This window comes from Lepisma saccharinum, chromosome 22 (genome assembly GCF_977018435.1).
Source record: "Lepisma saccharinum chromosome 22, izLepSacc3.1, whole genome shotgun sequence".
Taxonomy (NCBI): Eukaryota; Metazoa; Arthropoda; class Insecta; order Zygentoma; family Lepismatidae; genus Lepisma; species Lepisma saccharinum.
In genome coordinates, this window is record NC_139250.1 from 44,755,300 (window position 1) to 44,779,683 (window position 24,384).

A 24,384-nucleotide genomic window follows, 5' to 3' on the forward strand; every position below is an offset into this window, starting at 1 on the left:
GGGGACCGTGCCACCGCCCAGAGTGGCAAATTTTCAGGGCGGCAAAATTTGAAGAGAAGAAAAAAATAAGCCTATTGAAAACTTGAAAGTTATAATATTATATTATATAACTTGGAAGTAAATATGTGCGAACCCACCGTTTTGAAGGAACATATCAGTAGTCTCACTTTAAAACCACTAAGTGCCACAAGGTGGGAAAGTAGATTTGATGCCTTAACTCCATTGAGATATCAAGTGGGAGAGGTCTATGATACGCTCCTTCAAATAATTGGCGACAATAAAACTGTCCAAATGGTCGCACATGAGGCTCAGTGTATTGCAAACCAGTTGTGTAGCTTTACATTCTTTGCTCACTAGTTATCTGGTATGACTTTTTGCTCCACGTAATATAATGAGCAATGTCTTCAAAACATTAATCTACGATGTGTTAGATTTCTTGCAACCATATCAGCGCTTTTAAAAAAGCAGGAGTGATGAAAAATTTCAAAGTTTCTTAGACGCCACTTGGCAGCACTCGTGGAGGCGAGGGGGGCGGCGACCTGTGAGTCCCGGTTGATGAGAAAGAATTGGCATCGAATTTAAATATATATGATCCAAAGATAGGCAACACTGTACAGGGCCGAAATCGAAAGAAGAAGCAGTTTCAGTATGATGAAACTGTTGAAGATCCACAAAAACGGTACAAAGTTAATTTGTATTACCAGGTCCTAGACGATTATTTTAGCTCTAAGAGAAAGATTTGAGCAGCTTAAACATCATAGTGAATTTTCAATTTCTTTTATGATATTAGTAAGCATAAAGACATGCTATCTGATCTTTTGTCTGAAAAATGTAGACAACTTGTCGGAATGTTAACACATGAAGGCTACTGAATTAAAATATGAACTAAAAGTGCTTTCGGCTATAATAAAACAATTACACCAAAGGAGACCTCAAACTGATAAAGAGTCATGATTTTGCACCTAATGTGAGTGTAGAACTTCGAATTTATTAACTTTGCCGGTAACCGTAGCAAGTGGCAACGAAGTTTTTTTTTTTTTTTTTAAATTGAGGCTAATAAAAATACTATATTCGGTCAATCATGTCTGAAACACGCTAGTATTATACGAAAAAGAATATTACATGCAAAGGTAAAGGTAAAATTCCTGTACATATAGCACCATGTCATGAAGGCACATTTAGGGCCACACATATTCTCGATCTCGGTCATTTTGTTTGATATGATCAGCACCACTCTCCAGCCGCCTTTACCTCGCAGGGTTACCCCCAGGTACCCATTAATTTGAGGCAAGGTGCAGCCCAGATCCGCTTTATGCGGGAACAACGCAGGAAAGAATTCAGACCTTAGTTCATCCACATTTTAAAAATCCAATCATATGTCACAGACCTACAACGGTAAAGATATGAAGTCAAGCCTTGATTTCTTTCCTACTTGTTATATTCAAGATACGTTTAAGAGAGAGAGAGAGAGAGAGAGAGAGAGAGAGAATTTTCATAAAATATAATAATAATATAAAATTAGAGTCGCATTTCTTAAAGTTTAACTGTCGCCGAACGAGACATCCTTTTGTGCTTAGATAATAGTATTGAAATAGCGTAACAAGTCTCATTATTTATTTGATAGTTTGATGTTTTACTTATGAATATGTTGATTTTCAATTTACCGTTGCTGCGTAATGACGGGGGAGGGGGGCGTTCGAAAGGGAGCGGCATCTGCCGCCACCGCCCAGGGCGGCAAAATTACTAGCGGCGGCCCTGTCTGAAAGTTTCCTTACACTCATGTCGATGGCACTAAGCCTTGTCGTTTCATGCAAACATCATCAACGCCGCGATTAGTTTAAATCGGAAGAAAAGAGACAGTAAATATCAAAAATACAAATGCTTCAGTGTGCATATCATATGATGATGATGATGATAATAATGAACCTAATTCATACACAAAAATTTAGTTACTAAGAGCATTCCACGCGTATTTTTTCTCCCGTATTATTAATGAAAGTATATCGATAACAGGACGTGGTCGACTGCCTAGAATGTTCGTTAATATCTTCGCAACCACTGTACCAAATATCATAGCAATTATCACATTCATAGAAATGCTTCAATTAAAACAATCAAACGTTGCAGAGAAAACCCCATTTACTTCCATTATAAGCAGACGAATACCATGCAGCGAGACCGACACCAGCGCCTCTAGCGGTATCATATTCGATTGGAACCCGCCAGAGAGCGCCGTTTTCCGCACTACGTATTCAAGGCGCTGTATTTTATACCATATTTACGGAAGAAATGAACGAAGATAAATGAAGCAGCTAACCAATCGCACACGCCGCTGACTTTAATTGCGATTACATGACCTCAATTCTTAGATTTATGCATCCGTGCTTTGGGCACAACAATCACCCGGAAAAATAAAATTTAAGTGTTACGTTTGTTGACGGTCGTTTTATGCACGATAGTAATTATGGGAATTGCACTTGTTCTGGTCTGGAGGTCCATTTTGTGGAATAGAATGTTAATGTCGATGTTGGAAAATGATTTACAAGCTCCTTCGAGCATTTTTACTTCGATTAAGACTTGACGCAGAGGCGGTTAGCGACTTTACAAATGTATATGTAAAGTTGACTGAAGAAATGATGGCCGTTAATTTCCGTTGCCACCTGATCACCATAAAAATGGGCATGACCGTTTTTCAAATATTAACAGTTATTACATGGTTAATCTAATTAATATAATTTTGATTATTCAGTTTTAAAAATATGCCGAGTATTGATTGATGGTTGCTTGATTTGATGTTTTAAGTTCACTTTATGCACAGTAAGGCTAATCGGGATTGGATCTAGAGTTTAAAGTGGGATCCGAACCACAATGTGCCTCCACGGGGTATCGAACCTCGTTAATCCTGACAAATGGGGGAATAAGTTGACCGGTTTAACGAAAGTCCGGATTAACTGAAATAACCTAAAAGAACAGTAGAAAGTGCATTAAAACTCCGTTTATAGCAACAAAATATGTTTATAATGGTGTAATTAAAGGATATAGGCCTACATACACTATACAGTACAGTACAAAGTCTGCGGGAAACAGAATTTCATCAGTGGTTGACTGCCTTTTCTTTGGGAAGTTCTCTTGTTGACTTCTAGCCACATTTAAAACCTTGCATTCTGCTTTCTTTTTTGACCTTTTGCCTGTCCGGATTAAGCGAAGTCCGGCTTATCGGGGTCCAGATTAACGAGGTGTTACTGTATAAGTATTTGGAGGCTCGGGGCTTATCATCGTGAGACTCCTCCCCAGATGCATACACATATACTACGTATATACACACACTGTATTTTTCACATTGAAAATATCTTATTTTTGTCCATTTGGAGGCCCTTTTCAAAGCATCATATACCAGTGGGGGCACTTTAGCAGATGGAGGACAGGGAAGACCGTTCAAGCCTCCCCCCCACAAACCTGGCATCGAAGTAAAGATGCTCGAAAGAGCTTGTAAATCATTTTCCAACATCGAACCCGGGACCCATTGATTACACGGCGACGACGCTACCACTGCGTCATCGGGGAGTCTATGAGTGTTCTATGTTAGTGTCATTTCATCAGGTTCATCATACAATGCCTCATTCTCATCCTTGCAGCGATGAAGTGGCTGAAAAGCGAAACTAAATAAATTAAATCGAAGCGAAGCGAAGTTTTGAAAATATGTTTTTGATTTTCCTACATGAAATTCATTATCGTTTATATCTTTATGCAAGTGGCGGAGATTGGGTGCTATAATTTGGGGGGTTCAAGAGATTTTACCTTCTCTTGGTAGACAGAGCTTAGCATCAAGAGGACATAGTGCGGGGGCAAGATGTGGAAAAAATTGCAGTTGCAGTTGTCCCTTTAACTGCGCCACGGGGGGGGGGAGGAATATTCAAATTTAAACTTATCGGTTTTCTTTATATATCTCGATGCTGTTGATTCGGTCAAAAGAGATAAATTACATAATATATTAATAGAGTTTGGAATACCTAAGAAGCTTGTTAGTATGATAAAAATATGCACTAGTGAAACAGAAAGTAAAATTCGTGTGGGTATTAATATGTCTGACAAATTTACAATTCATGATGGGTTAAAACAAGGAGATGCATTATCTCCATTGCTCTTTAATTTTGCCTTAGAATATGCTGTTAGGAAGGTAAAAGAAACTAAAGAAGGACTAAAATTAAATGGTGTGACTCAGTTGTTAGCATATGCAGATGATGTAGACTTACTGGGGGATGATGTGAATACAATTAAGAATAATGCTAAAATATTTTTCAAAACTGCTAAAGAGATAGGTTTGGAAGTTAACAAAGATAAAACTAAATATATGCTTACAGGCCGAAACCAAGTGTTAGGTAATAATCAAAATCTAATTTTTGATAACAACTCGTTTGAACCAGTTTCCAAATTCAAATACTTAGGAGTAATATTAACAAATGAAAATTATATTAAAGAGGAAATAAAAAGTAGGCTTAATTCAGGAAATGCATGTTACTTCTCTCTTCATAAACTTTTGTCTTCTCGTTTAACATCTAAGAAACTAAAAGTTAAAATATACAAAACAGTAATTTTGCCTGTAGTATTATACGGATGTGAAACTTGGTCCCTTACATTGAAAGAGGAACATAAATTGAGAGTATTTGAAAATAAGATCCTTAGGAAAATCTTTGGACCTAAAAGGGATGAGGAGACAGGTGAGTGGAGAAGGTTACATAATTTAGAACTACATAATTTGTATTCATGTCCAGATATTATTAGAATAATTAAATCAAGAAGACTTAGGTGGGCAGGCCATGTGGCACGAATGGGAGAGGAAAGAGGAGTTTACAGGATTCTTGTTGGGAAACCTGATGGTAAGAGACCTGTAGGAAGGCCAAGACGAAGATGGAGGGACAACGTTGAGATGGACCTAAGGGAAATCGGTAGGGATGGAAAAGATTATATAGAACTTGCTCAAGATAGGGAAAGATGGAAGGCCTGTGTTGCTGCAGTCATGAACCTTCGGGTTTAAGAAGGCTAGGGAGTTAGTTAGTTAGGTAGCTGTTACTCGAGCCCAATATATCTGTCACTATTGAAATTATTGAAATTTTATGCTACACTCGAACCTTGATAACTCGAATTGAGGGGGAAAGAGAAAGAAATTCCAACTATCAAGGATTTCGACTTACCAAGGTTCAAGTTATTGAGGGCCAAAATCGATAAACTTCGAGTTATAGAGGTCTAAAGTTCTGAACGTAGGCACTACGTATTCCTATAATGTATATGGCATCATTGTAAGTTAATACGTATACTGTACAGTACAACGTACGTAGCAATAAATTTTATTGAACAAAACTTTAGATGCACTACGTACATACATACGTACAACATTGATTCGGTAAAACATTTGGTACAGTACTGTATGTACATACATACATACATGTACAGTTCGTACGTACTACAAGTACATACTGTATAAAATCACTTGAGAATAGTAAGCCCTACAATTATGAACGTATTGAATTAGGTTTTACGTATTGAACCGTCAACGCACACTAAGCACATTAACAATGATGGTTACATACACGGAGGGTGGGGGAGTTCAAGTCCCGACACGATTGTTGATCACCTGACATTGTACGTACGAACTTTACACTTCGACTTATTGAGGTCCGTCCGACTAAAACTTCGAGTTATAGAGGTGATTAGAATTTAACTTCGACATAGAGGTATTTCATAGTCTATACTTTCGAGTTATTGAGCTCGAACGACATCCTCTAAACTGTACATAAATTCGTCTTTTCAAGGTTTTTATTCGAGTTGTTGAGGTAAAGAGTATTGCGTATTATGGACAATTCAAGGGAATTACAAAAAAATCGAGTTATCACGGAATTCGAGATGTTGAGGTTCGATTGATTTGTTGATTTCAGTCCACTTTATGCGCAGGAAGGCTAATCGGCACTAGACCTACAGTTTAAAATGGGATCCGAACCACTATGCCTCCACCGGGTATCGAACCCGGGACCCTTTGATTACAAGGCAACGACGTTACCACTACGCCATCCGAGAGGCCATGTTGAGATTCGAGTTATCAAGGTTCCACTGTATTTTGTTCGTCTCGCTCAGCAGATCATTAGAGCCGGTGGTGAGTTCGATGGAGAGAAGCAGGGTTGCCAGGTCAAGGAAAGTGAGAACATTCATAATGTTAACATTAAAGTTAGTTAATTTTCTTCTGGGAAGGTAAGACGGAAGTTGAAATTTTCAAACCATGAATTGTTAGGAAAGTTCTTTGCCAACGCTCAGGTAAAATTACAATATTTTCTGTCCGCAGGTTCTCCAGAAAATCTTGAATAAAGTCTACATAAGGTATACACAAGGTGGAGGAAAAAGAACTTTGCTTTGAAGAAATGTAAAGCAGACCCTTAAAATAAAATAAAAAAAATAATAAAGCCCATCTACCCCTATAAGAGAGTAATCAGCGAGGTACGAGGTTGGTATATCTGAGTAAGTCTCATAGTAAAGCTAGTTTCATCTATAATAGATTAATTTTCATACACCTAGTGTTTTAATTAAGGAAAGTCTCGACCAGGTTGATTACGAATCTTTACATTCTTCAGTCTCCTTCTCGAATTTCGAAGCGCTGACCTTCGATGCCAGGGGTCACGGATTCGAATCCAGACATGAACATGTATGTTCTTTGTAATTGTCGCTTCATCAATTTCATCATATCGTCACTGATCCTCATCTTCACGAAGAGTCAAAAGTGGCCAAAAAGCTAAGTAAAATAAAACAAATCAATCAATCAATCGAATTTCTAGGTAAGACCAAGATCCATAGAAAAAAAGCTGTCAATACAATCAATGCCATGTTTGTGTGTGGGGGGAGAGGCTTGGACGGTCTTCCCAGGCCTCCATCTGCTAAGCTGTCTCCAAATGGATAAAAATAAGATACTTTAAATGTAAAAAATACAGTGTTTGTTTATACGTAGTATATGTGTGTACATGTGGGGAGGAGTCTCACGATGATAAGTTCCGAGCCTCTAAATATTTATACAGTAAAACCTCGTTAATCCGGACCCCGATAAGCCGGACTTCGCTTAATCCGGACAGGTAAAAGGCCAAAAAAGAAAGCAGAATGCAAGGTTTTGAATGTGGCTAGAAGTCAACAAGAGAACTTCCCAAAGAAAAGGCAGTCAACCACTGATGAAATTCTGTTTCCCCGCAGACTTTGTACTGTACTGTATAGTGTATTTAGGCCTATGCTCTTTAAATAAACGTGTTTTGTTGCTATAAAAGGAGTTTTAATGCACTTTCTACTGTTCTTTTAGGTTATTTCAGTTAATCCGGACTTTCTTTAAACCGGTCAACCTATCCGCCCACTAGTCCGGATTAACGAGGTTTTACTGTATCTAAATCCGAGTATACAATCAAGCGCACATCCTTCAAGTAACAATTGTTCCTGTTACTACTACTACTACTACTACTACTACTACTACTGCTGCTGCTGCTGCTGCTGCTGCTGCTGCTGCTGCTGCTGCTACTACTACTACTACTACTACTACTACTACTACTACTACTATTACCACCAGTGGCGGCGATTGGATTCCAAAACCGGAGGCCAAGGTGCCAAAACTGGAGGGACAAAGACAGTTTATTTACCTTTGTAGATAAGTTTTAACATAGTACGGGGGGCAAAAGTGGCGAAAAGTGTGAGGCAACAGCCATCCCTCGCCCCCCCTAATCGTCGCCACTGACTACTTTTACTTCTACTATTACTACTACTCTCATTTTTCTTTCGCTAATAGTGAATACAGAATTAATGCTATAAGAAGTGGTCACCATATTTAGACCACAAATTTAGTGTTTGAAATTTGAAAAAAAAAAAAAAGCTCTTCCTCCTCTATTATTACCAACTGCACTATTTGATCGATTCAAGAGGTAATACGAAAGGCTTGGTATGCAACACAGTAAAATATAAACACAAGACGTATTGGTCACCAGTTAACACGTGATTCACCGTCATTTGTCACACAGAATTATCGGTAAAGTCTGACTGTAAATCAAACTCAGATAACAGTTAACGTACGGATGGGGAGGAAATTCCAGTTATGCGTAAACATTTGCCTTCTCGTACCGAATTGTTGGGGAAATGCAAAACAAAATCACTTCGCAGCATTCTTTCGAGTATAGTTCACAGACTGCTCATTCCACCGGAAGGAAGGGTCTTCGCGCAGACGCCATAGTTGTAGCACAACAACTTCCGGTTCGTAGGCTCACAACATGGCGCTAAAGGGAGTTTCGATTGTGTCATATAGAAAAGGAACGAATTTGTCTTTGGCAGTAGAATGTAAGGTACCGTCAGGGCTGAATAATCTTTCACAGACTTCTCTTCATCCATTTCCTCCAGATCTAGGAAGCTAAAATTATTGTATTCATGCTCTCATGGGTGAAAATATGAAGCCTATTAGCAGCAGTAGACTCCACAGAAATCACAACGGATGTGCAGAATCCCAAACGTCGGGACCTGGAAATAATTCCGTCCCAATCCCGACTTCGTTAAAATCTAAATAATAGAATTTAAAAGTAGTTTATTCCCTACATATATTTTTTTTGGTACTACAAGTGTCCGAAATGTATTGAAATTAGCAGTTTTTATTCCAGGAATGCAAAATAAATCATCACCCGAGGGTGAAATTCTGTGTATAATTAATATTTTTCAGTGTAGGGTAATTTTGTTATTTTCCGCACCTATAATCTCCCAATTTAGTCGGAAAGAAACATTATCTTTCGCGTCTTGAACGTCAAGATTTTAAAAATACCCCGTCCTGATTCCGTCCCTACCAAAAATTTTGCGTCCCACGCCCCTAGTAACCAGTACATTAAAGGTAAAAGTGAAATCAAACAAATCTCGATGTTATCTTTCTGTTTTAGTGATATGAGCAAAAATATTACTTTTCATTTCAAAAGATGCTCGGTCATAGTCAGTTAGGTTACACGTTACGTTATTGAAGAACACATGAACTGTAGCCGGCCTCCGTGGCAGAGTGATTAGCACATCGCGTGACGACGCCAGGGTTCGAATCCCGGCATGGAAATGAGTGTTTGTGAGTGTCCATTCAGCAATTTCATCACATCATCACTCATCCCATCTTCGCAATTAGCCAAAGTGGCAAAAAAGCGAAAAAAAAAAATCAATCAATTAAATGAACCAGAGAGAATAAATGTTTGAGCAACTAAGTGGAGGTCTTATTATTTTTTGTCTTTTGCATGTGATAATCTCTGCAACATTGATAGAGAAGGGGTCCTAGGTTCGAACACTGGTCAGGCAATGGTGTATCATTGTGTTTGTCCCATCACTATTTTTTTCCAGTTTATTAATCTTCATAGTCATCATTAGCACAAATAGTAGAAACTTGACTTAAAGTAACAATGAGCGTTTTTGTATTTCTGCTTTCAAACAGGAACGAAACCAGCAAGTGTGCATTACCGCATCCGTCTGACTCGCCCTGACTGAAGAAAGACGAAAGAAAGTTCCTTTTCCCGCTTTTTATATGTTCGTACATCTCGCACTTTTTCACTTAAAACATAAATGTATGCATCCAAATTATGTATGCTTTATGCGCTTGCTTTGTGTAGGAAAAATTACTTTCTATTAAATACGTAGGCTACAAATATCGCCAAATGTAATGACGATCAGCAAATGGATCTCAGCCTGTAATAATCCCTTATTACTTCCTAGTTACTCATCCAATGGATGAGCAACCTTTGCTAGAAGGTTGAAACGTTACGTTTAGTTTAGTTTGTTTTATAATAAAATAAATTTCTGCCTTGGTCAGCATATTGAGTTTATCCAATGGATGTGGAAAATCCTCTATTTTGTCCTGATATCTATTCTTCTCCTCGTCGTTAAATACTTTTATATGATCCATTTCATCCGATAGCTATACAAAAAGAGAAGAAAGACCACAAGGAAGCGGATGAATTACCCACCAGCAGTGAACCGGAAGTTGCTGTGCTACAATCGATTGTACGATTCGATATGATTTTGTTTACTCGTGGATAGCCCCTATACTGTAGTACTTAGGTATACAGTTGAGACTGCATTATACGTAACTCAGTTCTCCGTAATTCTGTTCTTTACGTAAATTACTGTAGGTCTCGGCAAAATATAATTTAAAAGCGTATTAATTAAACCTTATTTGTACGTAATGCATTTATACGAAATTCGGTGTTATATGTACTAATTTTCATAAAATACAGTTGATTTGTGCGTAAGGAAGCTACAACAATGTCACAGAAGTGACAGTTTTCAGTTACTACTGGTCGGCTATGGAGAACAGGAAGAGGAAAAGTTACACGCTTGACCAGAAAGGAAAATTTATACGGGAAGTGGACGCTAATCCACATAACACTAAAACTGAAATAGCTGCAGATTGTGGCATAGCTTATGCCACACTTCGCACAGTCATTAGTGAAAGAAATGTTATTTTAGACGATTATTTAAAATTGGGTAGTAAAAGTATAAAACTATAGTATCTACTCTGGTATTTAAGTATCAAAGTGTTCACTAATAAAGTGACAAATGTAATGTATATAAGAATCAAACTTTTGGATGCGTTAAACTACCATTTTTTACAGAAATAACCTGTATTACGTGTATCTTGTTCCTCAAAATAGATACAATTACAGTATATTAATAATGATATGACATGGTATCGAAATCTGATTTGTAAGCAAGTAATTCTGTTATACGCATTGTTTTCTTTTCACCTTGACATACGTTAAACTCAGGTTCAACTGCATTTGTTATTGAGCTGTATTTTTAGTTATTTTTGATAAGAGCTAAATATACACCATGAAGCACCAACGTCTTAACCAAAAGTTCAACAAAAGGATTATCTCAATGTATGCGAACATTTTATTGCACTGTAAACGTAAATTGATCGCTAAAATGGACATAAATTAATATTTTCCTTGAAGAATTGGATGTCGAGGATAATTTTGTGTCGTGCATGGATCTGGCTTCGTGAAACCCTACGCCAACCACTTTAAGGCGTAAGGTGAAGGTGATGAAAGCCCTGTCAAGTTGGCCCCCTCACCGCATGGTACAAACTATTGAAATAAGTAATTACTGGAAAATCGAAAGAGTACAAACGAAATTTTGAACGGTACAAACCGGCACAAACGAAATACAATCTATTTCATATGTTTTTTGTCATCTAGCTTTAAGTGGGGGGTAGCCCTCCCCCCAAATTTGAATTTGATTTTCTCGAAAACCATTACGGTACAAACGAAAAAAAATGTGGCACAAAACGGCACAAACGTCAAATATTGCAGTGTCATTAGTTGTGTGAGGTACAAAACGGGGGGGGCTGCGTCAAGTTGCCCCCCCCCCCGCCAAATTCAATGTACGATTACTTGAGAACCGTAATAGTACAAACGAAAATAAAAGCGGCACAATACGGCACAAACGAAGGAGAATCTTATGACATATTTCAATCGTCTGTATCATGTGGTTTGGGGGGGGGGGGGCAAAGTGACAGGGCTGGTGTTGTGGGCACGTACCACCCGGTTGTAGACCTCATGGAGCGCCAGGGGGAGCACTTGCCTCCTCTAGATTTCTGGAGAGAGGTCATGTAATTCGACTGGGGAAATTGTAGTGATATTTTACAAGAAAAAATATTGTATTTGTTGACTTACCGGTCCGTAAGTTGCAGCAACTATATTATTATTATTATCATTGTTGTTATTATTATTTTACAGTCGCCATGTAAAAACATGGATCAGAGGTACCATGAAGGACAGTAGTTTGAGAGGTCTCCGACTCTGCATTGTGATTGATTGATTGAGGTTGTGTTTTAAGTCCACTTTGTGAACATTATGGCTAATCGGGACTGGGCCTACAGTTTAAAGTGGGATCCGAACCACTACGTGCCTCCACCGGGTATCGAACCTGGGACCCCTTGATTACAAGTCGACGACGCTACCACTGCGCCATCGGGGAGGCCCGATTGTGCATTGTGAAAATGTACAAAAGGATAAAGAACTATTCATGAACAAAGTGATAGATATTTATTGAAAGGAAGGAAGGCGAATCCAGTTTCTATCTAAATAGTACACTCGAGTGTGTACTTAACGCCAAAGTATTTTCAATTCAATTTGAATTTTATGATTTGTAAAGTGGTAGTACTAATAACAACAATTATAGCAATAATAATAACAATGGTAGTAGTATTATTAGTAATAATAATAATAATAATAATAATAATAATAAAATAATAAAAGTTTTATGACTGCTCTCCCTGAGAAATAATCCTTCGGGCGCCCTTGTCTAGGCATCCTCATATTTATAGGTCATAGTATTTAGGGGAGTCTAGGGGGTCCGGACCCCCCGAAAGACTTATCAAGTACTAAAATTAAACAATGAAAAATATACTCGTTTAGCACTTGTTGTATAATTTCCTATAAACTTATTGAAAAACGAGGATTATATTGGGATCATACGGCTTTGAATGACATTTCAAAGAAGATTTATGTACACTACTACTCAAAATAATATGCATAAAATTTTAATCAGAAACTTACTTTTCTCCAACTACATGTGACGTGATTTGTATTATTCGATAAATATTCAATTATTCATCTATTCGACATTAATTTAATTGGCAGGGCACTTGTTTCTATGTAAATTATTCCGATCTTAACGACAGGTAAGCTACGTAATGAATATGAGCTGTTATAGCTCTATTCTCATAGAGTCGTTTTATCTATTCGAGTAATAATAATATATTAATTTATGTATTGTAATTAGTATTAATTTGATTTAATGTGATTATTTTAATTTAAACATTATTATTATTATTATTCCTGGGACACTTGGTTCGGACCCCTCCCCCCCCGAAACATATTTATAGATACGTGCCTGATAGTAAGCTATAAATGTTTTAAGTGAGAGAGAGAGAGAGAGAGAGAGAGAGAGAGACAGAGAGAGAGGGAGGGAGGGAGAGAGAGGAAGAGAGAGATGGAGGAGAGAGGGAGAGAGAGAGAGAAAGGAGAAAGGGAGTGAGAGAGAGAAAGGGGGAGGGAGAGAGAGGGGGTGGAGAGAGTGTGTGAGAGAAAGAGGGAGAGGAAGGAGAGAGTGAGTGAGAGAGAGATAGAGGGAGAGGGGGAAAAAGAGAGAGGGAGAGAGAGAGAAAGGAGAGAGAGATAAAGGAGAGAGAAAGGAGAGAGGGAGAGAGAGAGGGAGAGAGGGAGAGAGAGGGAGGGAGAGAGAGAGAGAAAGGAGAGAGGAAGAGATAGAAAGGAAAGAGGGAGATAGAGGGAGAGAGAGAGAAAGAGAGAGAGAGAGAGAGAGTAAAATTAATTGAAGATGAAGGAAGTGAGAGAGATAAATAAGTGCAAGGAAATCCAGAGAGAGAACACATAGAAAGGCAGGGGAGAAGTAAAATAAGTGACAAAGAGAGAAAGCGAATAAAGGAGAAAAGGAGGGAGATAAAGTCATAAAGGAATCAACAATAGAGGAAGTAGCCCTGAATTAATAGAAAGGTGGGTAGAGATATAGAGAGAATAAGACAGACTACCAGGAAAAGAGAAGACAAATAAATACCGTATATGAAAGTAAGCATTGTTTTCCAGAGAGTTCTACTACAGTGAGAGTTCGACATTGAAAACAGTCGAAAAAAACGAACATATTCTTTTAGACATTGGAAAATGAATGCGTAACTTGTGCATTAACACAAACATATTTTTGAAAGATCATGACACTAAATCAGGCTACATAAACTTGACACAGGAATCAGGTAGTCAGTCGTCTTTTTACCAAAGAAATGTTAACAATGTTAACGACTAAAGAGAACTGAAAAATACTCACCAACAGGATACAGCAATAAGTTACTAATGGCTTTTATGGATGACCTTTTTAAATAAAATCACGAGGCTATCACACATGCAGATGAATCATATTTCTTCATCTTTAAAGGAAATGCCGCGTCTTTTGAATATTACAAACAAGCTATAAGCACGTGAGATAAGAATCCCACTACATATGTTAAATCTTATCATTTAACACGTTAATAACACCAATCTCTTTTTGATGGTGTGAATTGCTTGTTAAGATGACTAATACAACATTATATGCAAATAGAGCAAGTAATAAATGATTTTATTAGTATTAGTAAAGCTACAAGTTTTTATTATTTAATTTGTGATAGTCAATATTCCGAATGGAGAAATAAAATGTCTAAAGTATATGAACATATGAAATTTTGATAGCGCAGTATAAAAATGCTTGTTTTGTACGGGGTACGTCCAGCTGTAAACAATTTGCGAAAATTGGCTTCTTAAATATGCTCTTAGTGCCAAACTTAATCCTCTTTGCCCACTATTACTATAAAAATAAAGTACAAGAGATAATGTGCAGTGCATTTGTGTTTAGTTCATTAATATTTAGGTATTTATGCAAAGCGATGAGATGTGTACGTGACAAATATGATTAGCCGAAAATGAAAATCATTATTATTGCAAGTGTATTAAATGGTTTGTTTTTTTATCCTACGAATCTCATGTATGAATATGCATACCCGTATTCATTACAAAGCTTGTTCGATAAGTATTGATAACCATATTTTTTCTAGCCAATTTCTAGTCCATACATTTATTTTTTAATAAAAGCACAAAGCAGTAATTCTACTACAACATTCTTCAAATTGCTCGTCCATCTTTACAGATTGTCTGCTCTGCGCAATGTCTTATGGGAACAAAAGCCTATCGACAACTACGGTAACAAGTAGGCTATCGTGTGAGGCGGACACAAGCTAATGTGTAGCCAGTCGAGCACCAACTAGGGCATTTCTACTGGAAATCCAGTTCCGTGTGATTCGGGCTTCAATTTTTAATAGTTCGAATTCTTGTGGATAGGATCATAATGGAGATAAAATTAATGTTGTGTTTACTAGAATGAGTATTCCAACGGCAGACTCAGGGATGGATAGAAATCTTTATTGGTGGGGGTACTGTACCCTGCTTCTAAAGTTTAGGTGGGTACACTGTGCCCCTGTACCCCCTGTTCCTGCGCCACTGACAACAATGTAAATAAATGACAATTATATAAGCATGCATGCGGCGTACTTACATAAATACCATCTTCTGATTGGTGTCATGTATTTCAAATTGTGGTTGGGCTTCCTACGAACTCTCTACCATATCCTTCTGTCGCGTCAACCCCTGGAACTGTCACACGATACCTCTTCCGAAGCACTCACTGATAGCACTACGCCAACAAAGCACTCGGTTGCAAAGTAGACTCGCGCACTATGCCTACCGCCCACAGCTAAGGGAGGAAAACATCTACTGCGAAGTCTGGTTGCGTAGCTTTACTCTGACTGAGGATACTTGCTTCATTTCCTGTCAGCACTCTGCACATAAAAAAACGAGGTTGTTTAAAAAACCTAAAGCCAATGAAACACCACTGAACCTTCTTCGTCACAAAAGATGTTATCTGTCCACTCTGGTCAGCTGAACCTTGGCCGCCTGTACAAAGGGAAATCTTTTGCTTCTCTAATCGCACGACCTTTAACATCGACCATGACAAACCTAGATATGTCTCGTGTTGCCAAAGTTAGTAATATCTTTCCAAAAGTTATCTGCACAGTGTTTTTATACACTGCCGTAAAACATAGTGTATTCTGAAGAACCTTTTTAACCATTTTTACCACCAAAAACGCACAAAGTTCGTTGTCCACGAAGCGACAATTCCTTCCATTCACACTTGCACACGCTACTTGACATTCTATGTTCCTTCAACTGACACATCAGCTGGTGATTCACATTTAATTGGCTTTTTTAAAATGCGTGTTTGCAATTCAGAGTGGCCGCGGTGGCTCAGTGTCGACCTCCGTGGCGGATTGGTTTGCACAGCGCGCTACAACGCCAGAGGTTCCGGGTTCGAGTCCCGGCTAAGGAATGAGTATTTGTGTTTGTCCAAATGAGAAAAAATGAAAATTGAAAAATACCGAGAAATGAAAAACTGAGAATAGAGTGAAAAACGGGGAATACTACCGCTTAGGTGTATTCCTTTAAAAAAAAAAGTCGGTAACGCGTCTGACTACCATACCAAAGGTCACGGGTTCGATCCCCGGCCGGTTCAAATCCGGGAACTTTTCTAACGTTGGAAGCGGCCCCGGCGCCCACCCAGCGTCGAATAACATGGGTACCTGGGTGGGTAAAGGAGCGTGGTGCTGATCACATCACCCCCAGTCACGACCGGATCAAGAAAGTGTGGTGCATTTGGCCTCCTATTTACATTACATTTATGTTTTTATGAAAAAAACAATACAGAATTATTGTGAACATCCTAGAAAACAATATAATTTCTTTTCAATTTTTATAAAAATTTCACAGTTCAAAAATCGAAAAACTAGAGGTGCTGGTCCTCACAGCCCCCCCCACCCCCTTTGGCAAGCTAGACTTAATCCACACAATTGATATTTTAATCTGCCTCATGTACTTTTATTGTATACAGGGTGTATCATAAGTAATAGCGCAAACTGACACAGTCGAAAATAGTACATAATAGCCTAATAGAAGCAAAAAAAGTTTCAGTGAACGAGCAGTTTTCGATAATCGCGAATGTGTGATTACAAGCCGCCCACTGACGTCATTATTTGTAAACGTCGTCCTAGTTTGAAAAATGCTAATAATGTGTGCGAATGTGTGGTTAGAAGCAGTCACTGATTTCATTTTGTAAACATCTAGTGCTCTACTCTTTGCGCGTTCCGACTTTTGCTCTTTGTTTACAAAACAGAACATTTCCGAGAGGTAGCGTTGTAATCAAACAGGATGGATACAATCAGGACAGAGAATTGTACATGCTTGTGACCAATTCCGAAATGAACCGGGGCTGTTCGAAATAATTCGAAACTCAATGCGGAATCGCGTACAGTATTGCATCCAGATCCAAGGACGACGCATTAAGCACCTCCTTTAACAGGTACGAGTGTACAGTAATTGTAACATGTAACATACGAACGTTTGTTAAAGTAAGTAATGAGATCCCCAATGACTTTTCTTACTGTATTATTTGCATTTTACCAATTAGGACGTCGTTTACAAACAATGAAGTCAGTGGCTGCTTGTAACCACATATTCGCAATTATCTCGAAAACGCCTCGTTTGCAGACCCATGTTTACTGAGACTTTTTTACTTCTATCGTGTACTTTCAACTGTGTCAGTTTGAGCTAGTATTTATGATACACCCTGTTTATGTATTTGTATGTACATTTCTGACATGTAAATACACTTTCTGGAAATGTCATCAAGCTTTTTGATTTGGTTTATTTTACTTCGCTTTTCTGCCACTTTTGGCTAATCGCGAAGATGAGGATGATGAATGATATGATGAAATAAGGGACACTCGCAAAGAACCGCTTACGTCGTATCGCGCTGTGATAACCATTTCGCCATGGAAGTCGGAGAATTTCATCAATCAATCAAGATGAATGCCGAGATGGTACTCTTTCCTCTTTCTCTTTACTTGCTTCTGTCCATCCTTCTTGCTCTCTTCCCCCTCTGATACAAACAAGAGGCAATAAATAATTTATCCAACTAGGCGATGCTTTTTAAACATTTCTAATTGATTGATTTTCTTTATTTTACTTCGCTTCGTGTGCCACTTTTGGATAATTTGCGAAGATGGATTGAATAAATTGATGGACACTCACAAACATCCATGCCCACGTCGGGATTCGAACCCAGGGCCCCTAGTGTGGTAGCGCGATGTGCTAACCACTCCGCCACGGGGGCTGGAACGTTTTTTAAAGTCGTTTGTTATTTACGGTTAGGTAAACTGTGGCAGTGTATATGAGGATTAAGAGGAGAAAGTTGAGGAGACAGTTGCCTACCTTGACCCGATACCTCTTAAAATGATACCTATAGCAATTTACCTTTCGGTCATTCCATGTCAAGCAGTGGCGGCGCCAGGATTAATCATCTGGGGGAGCTGAGGGGGGAGCGATTTTGAAAATAAAGAAAACATGAAACACGCATGCAACTTTTAGCCACTACTTCGTATACCAATCAAATATCTATAATAATATGTCAATGAAACTGAAGAATACTATTGCCGTGCTTAAATTTGCTTCATTTTAGCACAGAGCGGCATGTTTGGAAATTTGAAAGGAACAGCTTGTTCAAGGGAGGTGAATGACTTATGTGGATTTCCGAAGGATTCTTTTTTCAGGGAGAGGCAATCAAGGTACTTTTCTGGGGGGGGGGGGGTTATAAACGAGGCGTTACTTTTAGCTTCTAAAAAAACACCCCTTCAGTTTGAAGTTATCATGCCCCTGCAATGCTCTTATAAAAATATCATAAATTACTGTGACTGAAATGAAATTATTTCTGTGAAATATGCTATTATAGGATTATATCCATTCCCCATGGGATGCCGTGTTTATCAACAATGCTAAGAAACATAAAAAAGCTCACACTGAGCTATAGGCAATTATCGAAAAATACAAACAGATCACTTGAAGAAAAATTCTTAACAACAATGCTGACGTAAGACAGAAAAGGCTCTCTGATCTTTATACTGTCGCCAGTACAGAAAAGAAAATGAGGATTGTCTTTCAGAGTAGGATCAATACTTGCCTGTTATATACCATAACAGAGGTCTCATTTCAATACATAAATTCGAAGCTCAATAGGACATGACATAATATCGTCTCAATCTCTAAAGTAGATTTAGGGGTATCAAACCTCAGGCCATATGAGAGCCTGGTATTAGAAGTATATTGGCAGCGAGAGGGATGTTTGTAAGTGGGGGTGTTGCTCTGGAGAGCGGTGTCAACACTCAAACAAGCCAAGGGGTCTAGCCCCGTGAAATAAGAACAACACTTAAACTTTAGAGTTATTAGGGAACGGAACTTTAGGTAAATAAATGTTGTTGTTTTTTGCGATAAGATAGAGACCCTAGTTTTTGCCAAAATTCTGATCATAGCCTTATATGTCAACACAGCAAATTTTATTTTACATAAAAACACATATTTTCCAGTTTCCCGTATGTAAATACATATTTTGCGAATTTTCATTTTAAATACATAAAATCGCTCCATTGACTTCAGCTACCTCGAAATCCTCGAAGGAAAAATGTTTATTCTCCGCACCTCTTTCATATCGAGAGTGTTAGGTTTGTTTTGTCTTTGAACACGCTCGCTGGCAGACTTCTGGCGCCTCGCCTACGATTCTATTGGGGGAAAATATTACCCCCACTGGATCTAACGCACAAGTGCTAATGTCTAAATGTACAGAAATTTTGGGGAAAAACCAAGGTTTTCAAATTTTGTGCCAAATTGCACGTGTTTTGGAAGGTGAAGTAGAGGAAGAGGAAGCTTTGGAAAACTTCAGCGTTGGTGGCATTTCGTGCTTCAAATATGCAAGAATTGTTTCTTGTCACTTGGAGCGATCTTTCTCACAATATAAGATGCTTTTTAGAGATAATTGTCACAGATTTACAATGGAGAATTTGGAAAAAAGAACTATGGTGGTCCACTGCAACTCTTCCAGAAAATAGATCACTAAGAGGTAAGCATTTAAAGAAACTGATTTCAGGTGTTTGTTTTTGTTACCAAATGTTTTATATTTTTGTCACATATTTTTCTGTTTTTAAACTTCGCAGGCGCACCACTCTTTACGTAACTAACGTAACTCAGCCCATAACTTGGGGAGGCAAGATCTGTTCACGCGATAGATTTCTAATATCAACCGGGGTGAGAAATATTCTCTCGAGCTATTTATGTGAAATTCGAACTTTCGATAGAGCGCGTCTCTCGATAACCGTGGGGCCTCCCCGATGGCGCAGTGGTAGCGTCGTTGCCTTGTAATGAAGGGGTCCTGGGTTCGATACCCTGTGGAGGCACAAGTGGTTCGGATCCCACTTTAAACTGTAGGTCCAGTCCCGATTAGCCTTACTGTGCATAAAGTGGACTTAAAACAACAAATCAATCCAATCCAATCGATAACCGTGTTTTTAGAGTAAAGCTGTGTTTGCGATTTACGGTAGAATTCGCATCAGTGGATTTGTCAAGATCCGCTGAAGGTTACCGGTGTAATGTGCTTGAAGGAAGCTCTTTCCAGCTTCTTCCGTAACCGGCCTCTTTTTATGAAGTGATTAGCTTATTGATTTATGACGCCCGGGGTCCTGGGCTCGAGTCACGCCTACGGCGTGATACGATATGACACTGTTTTCGGTTGAAGATAGGTTTCTAAAAAGGTGTGCTGAAGGGGTTGCGGAAGAAAAATAAGGGGTACACAAGCACTCCTTCGCACTCCACCCCTGGCGCCGGCATTGATGTCAAGTGACTTAGGGGTCCCTGCTCGACCCTCTTCTATTTTGATGAGCCGTCCCCAGTTTCGGAAATTAGCCAACAGTGGCACAAAAGGCAAAGTAAAATGAAGCAAACTTGTACAGGTTGTGCTTACGTATAACACATGGAAACCCGCAAAGTTACAGATTCATAAGTAGTTTGGTTGGGGCATCAGAGCTGCTTCTGTAAAGTGCACTTTTTCAATGCCGCTGGAATTGTCGCGATGAATTCACACCAAACTTTAGGAAGCTGTAACCAAAGTCACCCACAGGATGTTTTCTCAAGGGGAATCAGGGCAGCTGTGTCCAAAGTGGGGGTGATACTTTCCTCCAGTTGAGAAAATTCTCATAAAGCTTCTCCACAAGTCGGATAACTTGCATAGGCACTTAATCTACTTATTTCACGGCACCTCTCGTCCATGTTCTCACGCTACAGTTTTCAGCATTCAAAGTACAGTATGCGCCAAAATATACAGTACTGAAATTAAAAGACGAACATTACATTGTTGTCATCTGTTAGTTTATTTATCCTGAAAGAAACACTAACGTAAACGCTATTAGCGAGTTATAACTTCCTTTTCACTACTGAGAACACGAGCGGCTGTAGCTATGTCCCATCGACAAACGTACATGCGAATTCGAGGTGCGCGAGTTTCAGTACTGTATATTTTGGCGCATACCGTATATGAAATCTTTCCAGATATCTCCGGAGGCACTTGTCCCCCGCCTGGTCCCCCCTCTGCGGGCGCCTTTGGCTGTAACTAATGAATAAATTGCTTTGAGAGGCTGAGTTTCTCCAGTTCATGTTCCATGAGCATGTGGTAAAGCTGTTTAAATTGTATCCTTCATGCTCAACTATTTATTCAATTATTCATCCTTAACCCCGCCTCCCAAATTTAATTCATAAGTTTGAACCAATTTTTAGAAGCCCATCGTTGCCCACCGTTGGATCCACAGTTGGTTTTTACGGTATGGCTCTTCGGACAGTAGTTTGGGCGGGCCTGGTATACAGTATATGTCCCAATTCCACATTTTCGTTTGGGCCAATCCGTTAGATACAAACTGGAAACAGGTGATTTCGTCATCGTGAGCATCGAATCAGATTACGCTACTTTCTTTCTTTCCCTGCACCATAAACGGCCGGTCGGACGAATATCATTTACCTGAAACCAGATAGATAACCTTGATTTAAAGGTGAATTTCTCCCATAAAGCATGAATTGATCATATTACAGTACTATAAATTTTTTATATAATTTTTATTTCTCAAATTTGTGGTAATAGCAAAACCAAAAATGATAAGATCCAAAATTTCATCATCTCCGACATCCTATAGAGTCGCCACTAGATATGGGTATCTAAATTCTGAAGGAATATGTTCTATGATCAGGAGGGAACTGTTTTTAAGGTGCAGCACCTTTCCAAAAACATAGCTGTTTTCATACCGATCGTTTGAGATATGTATTTTAGGACATGAACTCAAGTAAAGTGAACACACTTTGTTGCACCTTTTCTTGAGATTAGCACATGTATCCCCTTTTTACTCCCTTTTTGATCCTTTAGCACCTTTTTCCTTCCTTTTCGTTCATGTTTTGTTAAAAAAAATGGACAGAAAAACAAATGATTTTCGCTCTTCTTGAGCAGCTACATAAAATCTCATAGTCTCATTTTGTAGAGCAGAACGAGAGCTATGAAATGGTATAATATAATCATTGCAGCCCCAGTAGTTCCCAAGATAATGTAGCAAAACAAGCGAGAAAAAACACAAACTTCAAGAAAACCTATTCGGCAGAACGACTGTTCTCTCTGCGGTCCGCGTGTATCATATACAGAAAGCGCGGAAGAAGAGAACTTTGAATAGAGGCATTTTATCAGCACCCTTTTTGCACCTTTTTTACAAAATTTTCGGAACCTCACCCCCCTTTTCCTACCATAATTTTACACCTTAAAAAATCCGTTCCCTAATAATCAGTGTTCAGCATATACATGTTTGTGTGATTCAAAGTCTATGCTATTGATTAAGTCTAATTCAACAAGTTATGCTTAAAGTCCTGATGATTAACATTGAAAACGAACTTCATAAATCAATAAAATAAAGACTTATAGGTTAATGCAAATTTTATAACCCACTCTTTCTTCCATTTATGTGATTACTAAATAGATGAGTTTATTGCAGTACGTATTACTATTACCAAAATATCATATAACCATGGGCGTGGAGTTCAACTTTTGGTATGATGAGGGTTGCTATATTTCATAAGTGAAAATCAGGAACACTGCTGACAGGAAGCTTGCTGGGAGGTGGGGGGGGGGGGGAGGGTGCTGGACCCGACAAAGTAGTGTGTAAGTATACATCCATTATCATATTCTTTACAATTCTTAGAAAGAAACAGAAATCTACTTCGAAGTGTATCATTAATCTTGCAATTCCATTTTAGTGCCATAATGAACTAAGCTGCTATCTTACAATGTCGAAACTTTTTTTGAGAACCGGGGATTGAACAGCACTGACTGTTTACAGTAAACAGCTTACTATGTAATGTAAGATATTTGTAACTAAAATTCAGTGCTGCTAGCAGAAAGCGGCGCTATCGTGAAGCATCTTCATGTAACTCGATAACTCTTTTATTATTGAGAGGGAGCGGTACAGTTGGATTGTTTAGTAAAGTGAACATATTAATATTACGCATTTAAATATAAATGAAGTTGAGCAAAGTGTAGTTTTAATCATTTCTTATTTCCCATCCGATTGCAGGACATTTGTGCATCCCGAAGAAGCTATTCTGGACACCAGGACAAATTATATCATTCCGGGATTGTCCCCGTATGCGCTTTTTCTTTTTCCAGTCAACTTGTGAATGCATGTTCATTTCTTGCTCTCTGATTGGCTGTTTGAAAGTTACGGTGCTCTGATTGTGAGAATATCTTTTGCGTTGTACGTTAGGTTAGGTTAGATTAGAAAGCTGCAAATTTGCGCTGAAAATAGGAAATAAGATATTCTCACAATCAGAGCACCTTAACTTTCCAACAGCCAATCAGAGAGCAAAAAATGAACCCGCATTCACATGTTAACTGAAAAAAAAAAATCGCGTCCCGTATAGCAGGCCCACCGTCGGATTAAAAATTATACATACTCGAGTTTGAACTCCAATTAAACATTTACCAGTCCTACATAAAAGCGAATTACATCGAAATTTAGATGATTCAATTCTTCTTGAATCTATGCTAAACATTTTTTCGAAGTCTTCTATTTTTTATCGTTGTGAGAACAAATAGGGCCATTTTTTTCGAGGTTTGCAATCGATCGCTCTCTATGAAATTCCATCAATGAAAAACGTGTGGCCCTATCGTGATGAAATTTTAGCATGGTGCAGACAGAAAGGTTGTAAACACATTTTGTAATTTTCATATTTTTAAAATTTGTCAGAAAACAGTTATTTTTTAATTTTGCGAAAAAAAACTTTTCTTCGTTTTGAGTAGTTCTATAAGTACAACATTGGTCTTGTTTTGAAGTGTTTTGCATCTGTTTTAAAAATCCATTGTCATTGTCAATTCACATTTCGAAACCGATTTTATACAGATTTTATACAGCGGATTAAAGCTGTACGCGGAACGTGGCAACATGCATTGACTCGCAGCGACAGCCTGCAGTTACAACGGTTCAACAGACATTAGTGTGTGCCGATTTGCCGTGTCTGCGTACATCTTTACTCTGTTAAATAAAAATCTATACAATCTGTTAAGCAATGTGAATTGACAATGATATTGGATTTTGAAAACTGATGGAATGAGCTTCAAAATAAGACTAATGTTGTATTTGTAGGAATATAAAATACTAAGAAAATGTTGTTTCGAAAAATTGCAAATAACGGTTTTTGGACAAATTTTAAAAACATGAAAATTACAAATTGTGTTTAAAACCTTCTTGTCTGCACCATACTAAAACTTCATCACGATCGGAGCACCCGTTTTTTATTTATAGAATTTCAAAGAGAGTGATCGTTTGTAAAACCCGAAAAAAACGGC

General features: G+C 38.4%; 1 protein-coding gene across 1 annotated transcript in view; it reads right to left on the bottom strand.

The window, feature by feature from the left end:
• Nucleotides 1–15,370, bottom strand: part of LOC146004992 (uncharacterized) — a 127,825-nt gene extending 112,455 nt beyond the window's left edge. The window contains exon 1 of the mRNA XM_083144096.1: nt 15,133–15,370. Coding sequence (XP_083000222.1) covers nt 15,133–15,143 — 11 coding nt within the window. The 5' untranslated portion in view covers nt 15,144–15,370. The remainder of the gene's footprint in view (nt 1–15,132) is intronic.
• Nucleotides 15,371–24,384: the final 9,014 nt, after the last annotated feature.